Consider the following 7048-nt stretch of genomic DNA (forward strand, 5'->3'; position numbering starts at 1 on the left):
ACCAGTTGAGTGTTTGAAGAGTTGATAATCAGTTATGAACTAACTACCCCTTAACATTGTGTGTGTAGTTGTCTTGGAGTCAATTAACTTAGGTCATGTCATTTACATTTTATTGAGTGCCATGTATACTTATCCATGTTGCTGGGTTTTACTTGAAGGCAGGAATTTTATCATATCCTTTTAGTTTCCCTCAGAGCAGCAGTTTTCAACCTTTCACACAGCAAAGAAGCACCTGGAGGACGTGTTAGAAAATCTCCTTGATGCCACTCCTAGGGATTTTTGTGGGGCCCAAATCTCTGAATTTCCTACAGATTCCAAGCGAGGCTTATGCTGCTGGGTGCCTTTTAGCACCTTACACAGAACCTGTACTTAAAAGCTAATATATATTTATGCATACTCAGAAATGGTTTTTTTTTCTTTTTTTCTTCTATTTCATGCTCATGTTCTGTCACTTCTTCCTTTTAGATTGATTTTGAAGATGTGATTGCAGAACCAGAAGGGACACACAGTTTCGATGGCATCTGGAAGGCCAGCTTCACCACCTTCACTGTGACGAAGTACTGGTTTTACCGTTTGCTGTCTGCCCTCTTTGGCATCCCAATGGCACTCATCTGGGGCATTTACTTTGCCATTCTCTCTTTTCTGCACATCTGGGCAGTTGTACCGTGCATTAAGAGTTTCTTGATTGAGATTCAGTGCATCAGCCGTGTCTATTCCATCTACGTCCACACCTTCTGTGACCCGCTATTTGAGTCTATTGGCAAAATATTCAGCAATATCCACATCAACACGCAGAAAGAAATTTAAATGACATTTCAAGGATAGAAGTATATCCAATTCTTTTTGTCCCTTTTAATTTTCTTGGTGCCAATTTCAAGTTTCAAGTTGTTAGCAACAACATATGAATGAATTTTCTTGGTTCAGAGCAAAGAAATCACTCAGTTTTCATAACTATTATTTGTCTCTTCTGAGCTATGTCTTCTATTTTTGGGGTGGTATGAATTTTTAAAACTCATTTAAAATATTTTCCTTACATTTGGATCATTGTTTTATTGGCTGAGATATGAACCTATTGTTGAAAGATAATTTGAGAGAAATATGAAGAACTGAGGAGGAAAAAAAAAGAGAACTAACAACCTCAACTGCCTATTCTAAAATGTTGATCATTTTATGGTAAGGGAAGAATTCCAGGCTACTGCCATTGAGTGCACAGGTATGTGGGCAGTTTTCAACCAACTCTTCCCTCTGAACTGTTAGTGAATTGCTGCCATTCACTTTAATGATCCAGTGGAATATAGTGATCTTTATCAAGTTAGAAAATATAATCTGCACATGATCCGACTAATGCCTTACTCTCCTGAAATTTTAACCTGTGATACTTTCTATGCCTGAATATTTGTTATATAGATGGTGACACCTAAGTGCCTTCCTGTTCTTCAGGTTTTCCTTTTCAAATAGTGTCCACCTCATCAACTTTCATTAGGTCAGCAGCCTCCCTGAAGACCAAAATTAGAAAAATCTATTACCTAGTTCTTCACACTTGTTTCTGACTCTGAGATACAGAATCAGATGAAGTTCATGTCTGCAACTGATGACACAACATCTTTACCCATATCGAGTATGGTCCACATCAGCCCCATTAAACGAATTAAGGTGGATAAATGGGGCCAAGCCCTCTCTGGGCTGGCAGGAGTAGAAGCCAACTTTCCCTGTCTCTCACCAGCTGAATGAGGTCAGCATGTCTATTCAGCTTCGTTTATTTTCAAGAATAATCAGGCTTTCCTGACTCCAAACTAATCCATCACTGGGGTGGTTTAGTGGCTGAACATTGTGTTCCCTTTTCAGCTGATCAGTGGGCCTCCGGGGAAGGGCTCATAAAATGGAGGCCATTGTGTGAGACTGTCAGAGTTGTTGCAAATGTGACCCCTTCAAAGTAAAGCACTTGCAACTGTCTGTAATGCTGTGACACATGGCCCCTCCCCCTGCCAGGATCTTTGGACCTAATCCAAGCATCACTTTGCTCAGAGAGAAGATGGGGGTGGGGGGGCAGTAATAAAAGATTGAGGTAATTTTGCTGGAATAAATTCAAATTCTTCTGAACTCAAACTGAGGAATTTTACCTGTAAACCTGAGTCATACAGAAAGCTGCCTGGTACATCGAAAAGCTTTTTATTCCTCCTGCTCATATTAAGATTCTTCCAAGGGGGACTTTATTTTTAACCTTCAGTTATGCTTTTATTTTTATTTCCATACACCTGTTGTAATTCTGCTTATTTTTTGTTTTTTTGTTTGTTTGTTTTTTGGCCTCTTCCAGTTTTCCTGACACTTTAATTGCCAACCTGTTACCTACTTAGGTTTTTTGCATTTAAAACAGACACTGGCATGGACATAGTTTTACTTTTAAACTGTGTACATAACTGAAAATGTACTATACTGAATAATTTTTAAGTGCAAAGATATTTTTATCTTTATATGAGGAAAATCACTTGGGAAATTTCTTTGTGATTCAATCTGTAAACTGTGTATCCCAAGACATGTCTGTTCTATATAGATGCTTAGTCCCTTGTACAAATCAAGTGCTGGTCCAAAAGATTGCTGAAATTTTATATGCTTACTGATATTTTACACTTTTTTATCCTGCATGTCCTGTAAAGTTATAAGTCTGCACAATAAAAATGTTTAACAGTTTGTCAGCTTTATTATTTTTCCTCAAAACAGGTCTGTATGTGTTGATTTCTGTGGGGTGTGTGTGTGTGTGTGTGTGTGTGTGTGTAATAAGCATATTCATGGTGTGTGTACATATTTGTAGTATGTTTTTGGGGGGGTGGTCTTCCACTTTTCAAGACCACATTTTCCACAGTTAGTTGGGCTCTTCTAAGACCATCAACATTCATGAGTTACTTCAGGTGAAAGTTATAATTAATAAGAAATATTTGTTTAGCAGTTTACTCCATGTTTTTTTTTATGTCACCTAATTTGAGCTCCCAACAACTTTATGTGATAGATATTAACTTTCTCCACTGATAAATGATACATTCAGGGAGGGGGCTTTGCTTTGAATTTTTGCCATTTCTTAACTGGAATTTTTTAAGACGCACATTTCAGAAATTATTTTGGCCTTGGCTAAGTTTACATTAAGAGCTTCTGTATTAGTCAGGGTGCTCCACAGAAACAGAACCAATAGGAAATATATATATAAAATATACATATATGAATATATTAGGAAACTACATATAGAGAAAGAGAGAGAGAGATTAAGGAGTAAGAAAGTGGTCCATACAAGTTAAGGAAGCTAAAAAGTCTCAAGGTCTGCAGGGTAAGTTAACAAGCTGGAGACCCAGGAGAACTGATGGTGTAGTTCTAGTCCAAAAGCTGTCAGGCTGAGACCCAGGAAAAGCTGATGGTTCACTTTGAGTTCAAAGGCAGGACAAAACCAATGTTCCAGTACAAAAGAAGTCAGGCAGTAGGAATTCTCTCTTCCTCAGGAAAGGATCAGTCTTTTTGTTCTATTCAGTCCTTCAACTGATTGGATGAGGCCCACCCACATTAGAGAGGGCAATCTGCTTTACTCAGTCTACCAATTTATTTTTTTAATGTTTTTATTTCCTTATTAGTCAGCCATTTTATACACATCAGTGTATACATGTCAATCCCAATCTCCCAATTCATCACACCACAACCCCCACCTCTTGCCGCTTTCCCCTCTTGGTGTCCATATGTTTTTTCTCTACTTCTGTGTCTCAATTTCTGCTCGGCAAACCAGTTCATCTGTACCATTTTCTAGGTTCCACATATATGCGTTAATATACGATATTTGTTTTTCTCTTTCTGACTTACTTCACTCTGTATGACAGTCTCTAGATCCATCCACATATCTACAAATGAACCAATTTAGTTATCTGAGTCCTCTCCCTCATTTTCTTGATGATTCTGGCTAATGGTTTATCAATTTTGTTTATCTTCTCAAAGAACCAGCTTTTAGTTTTATTGATCTTTGCTATTGTTTTCTTTGTTTCTATTTCATTTGTTTCTGCTCTGATCTTTATGATTTCTTTCCTTCTGCTAACTTTGGGTTTTGTTTGTTCTTCTTTCTCTAGTTCCTTTAGGTGTAACGTTAGATTGTTTTTTGAGAATTTTCTTGTTTCTTGAGGTAGGCTTGTATAGCTATAAACTTCCCTCTTAAAACTGCTTTTGCTGCATCCCATAGGTTTTGGATTGTCGTGTTTTCATTGTCATTTGTCTCTAGGTATTTTTTGATTTCCTCTTTGATTTCTTCAGTGATCTCTTGGTTATTTAGTAACGTATTGTTTAGCCTCCATGTGTTTGTGTTTTTTACATTTTTTTCCCTGTAATTCATTTCTAATCTCATAGTGTTGTGGTCAGAAAAGATGCTTGATATGATTTCAATTTTCTTAAATTTACTGAGGCTTGATTTGTGACCCAAGATGTGATCTATCCTGGAGAATGTTCCGTGCTCACTTGAGAAGAAAATGTAATCTGATGTTTTTGGATGGAATGCCCTATAAATATCAATTAAATCTATCTGGTCTATTGTGTCATTTAAAGCTTGTGTTTCCTTATTAATTTTCTGTTTGGATGATCTGTCCATTTGTGTAATTGAGGTGTTAAAGTCCCCCACTATTATTGTTTTACTGTCGATTTCCTCTTTAAAGCTGTTAGCAGTTGCCTTATGTATTGAGGTGCTCCTATGTTGGATGCATATATATTTATCATTGTTATATCTTCTTCTTGGATTGATCCCTTGATCATTATGTAGTGTCCTTCCTTGTCTCTTATAACATTATTTTAAAGTCTATTTTACCTGATATGAGTATTGCTACTCCAGCTTTCTTTTGATTTCCATTTGCATGGAATATCTTTTTCCAACTCCTCATTTTCAGTCTGTATGTGTCCCTAGGTCTGAAGTGGGTCTCTTGTAGACAGCATATATATGGGTCTTGTTTTTGTATCCATTCAGCGGGCCTGTGTCTTTTGGTTGGAGCATTTAATCCATTCATGTTTAAGGTAATTATCGATATGTATGTTCCTATGACCATTTTCTTAATTGTTTTGGGTGTGTTTTTGTAGGTCCTTTTCTTCTCTTGTGTTTCCCACTTAGAGAAGTTCCTTTAGCATTTGTTGTAGAGCTGGTTTGGTGGTGCTGAATTCTCTTAGCTTTTGCTTGTCTGTAAAGCTTTTGATTTATCCGTTGAATCTGAATGAGATCCTTGCTGGGTAGAGTAATCTTGGTTGTAGGTTCTTCCCTTTCACCACTTTAAGTATATCATGCCACTCCCTTCTGGCTTGTAGAGTTTCTGCTGAGAAATCAGCTGTTAGCTGTATGGGAGTTCCCTTGTAGGTTACTTGTCATTTTTCCCTTGCTGCTTTCAATAATTTTCCTTCATCTTTAATTTTTGCCAAGTTGATTACTATGTGTCTCAGTGTGTTTCTCCTTGGGTTTATCCTGTATGGGACTCTCTGTGCTTCCTGGACTTGGGTGGCTATTTCCTTTCCCGTGTTAGGGAAGTTTTCGACTATAATCTCTTCAAATATTTTCTCGGGTCCTTTCTCTCTCTCTTCTCCTTCTGGGGCCCCTATAATGCGAATATTGTTGCATTTAATGTCTTCCCAGAGGTTTCTAAGGCTGTCTTCATTTCTTTTCATTCTTTTTTCTTTATTCTGTTCCACAGCAGTGAATTCCACCATTATGTCTTCCAGGTCACTTACCCGTTCTTCTGCCTCAGTTATTCTGCTATTGATTCCTTCTAGTGTAGTTTTCATTTTAGTTATTGTATTGTTCATCTCTGTTTGTTTGTTCTTTAATTCTTCTGGATCTTTGTTAAACGTTTCTTGCATCTTATCGATCTTTGCCTCCATTCTTTTTCCGAGGTCCTGGATCATCTTCCCTATCATTTTTCTGAATTCTTTTTCTGGAAGATTGCCTATCTCCATTTCATTTAGTTGTTTTTCTGGGGTTTTATCTTGTTCCTTTGTCTGGTACATAGCCCTCTGCCTTTCCATCTTGTCTTTCTGTGAATGTGGTTTTTGTTCCACAGGCTGCAGGATTGTAGTTCTTCTTGCTTCTGCTGTCTGCCCTCCCAGTCTACCAATTTAAATGTTAATCTCATCCAAGAACATCCTCATAGCAACACCCAGAATAATGTTTGACCAAATATCTGGGTACTCCAGTCAAGCTGACACATAAAATTAACCATCACAGCTTCCAAAAAAAATTTTTGCAAAGGGATCTTCTCCTAATTTCTCTCCCCCTGAAACTCCTTTCATGTTGTTAACAGAGTCCCTCCCTTTGCTGGGCTCTCAAGCAAGCACTGAGGCTGATTATTTAGTAACCCAGGCTGGCATTTGTGTTTACCCAGTAAATCCATTTCTAGTATGCAGTGTGGAGACATGCTTTTGACCGTGGCAGCATGTCAGATCTTGGCCAAAGTTAGGCCAAAGTTATTCAAGAAGAATCAGTGTAGTGACTTTAAAGAAAAGCTTTTGTACAGCAAAGGAAACCATTGACAAAACAAAAAGACAGCATACTGAATGGGAGAAAATATTTGCAAATGATATGACTGATAAGGGGTTAATATCCAAAATATATAAACAGCTCATACAACTCAACATCAAAAAAATAAACAGCTTGATTGAAAAATGGGCAGAAGATCTGAACAGACATTTTTCCAAAGAGGAAATGCAGATGCCAACAGGCACATGAAAAGGTGCTTGATATCACCAATCATTAGCATTAGGAAATGCAAATCAAAACCATAATGAGATATCACATCACATTTGTCAGAATGGCTATCATCAAAAAGAACACAACTAACAAATGTTGGAGAGGATATGGAGAAAAGGGAACCCTCCTACACTGTTGGTAGGAATGTAAATTGGTACAACCACTGTAGAAAACAGTATGGAGCTTTCTCAAAAAACTAAAAATAGAGCTACCATATGATCCAGCAATTCCACTCCTGGGTATATATCCAAAAAAACCCAAAACACTAACTCGAAAAGAAACACAAATCCCAATCTTCATAGCAGC

The 7048-nt window shown here is 37.5% G+C and overlaps 1 protein-coding gene across 2 annotated transcripts in view; it reads left to right on the forward strand.

Moving 5' to 3' along the window:
- The window catches only part of CAV1 (caveolin 1), a 33612-nt gene extending 30924 nt beyond the window's left edge, over window positions 1-2688 (forward strand). For both annotated transcript variants that reach the window (XM_060107651.1, XM_060107652.1), the window contains exon 3: window positions 466-2688. In XM_060107651.1, coding sequence (XP_059963634.1) covers window positions 466-807 — 342 coding nt within the window. In that variant the 3' untranslated portion in view covers window positions 808-2688. The remainder of the gene's footprint in view (window positions 1-465) is intronic.
- The last annotated feature ends 4360 nt before the right edge of the window (window positions 2689-7048 follow it).

Source organism: Mesoplodon densirostris, chromosome 9, assembly GCF_025265405.1.
Source record: "Mesoplodon densirostris isolate mMesDen1 chromosome 9, mMesDen1 primary haplotype, whole genome shotgun sequence".
Taxonomy (NCBI): domain Eukaryota; kingdom Metazoa; phylum Chordata; class Mammalia; order Artiodactyla; family Ziphiidae; genus Mesoplodon; species Mesoplodon densirostris.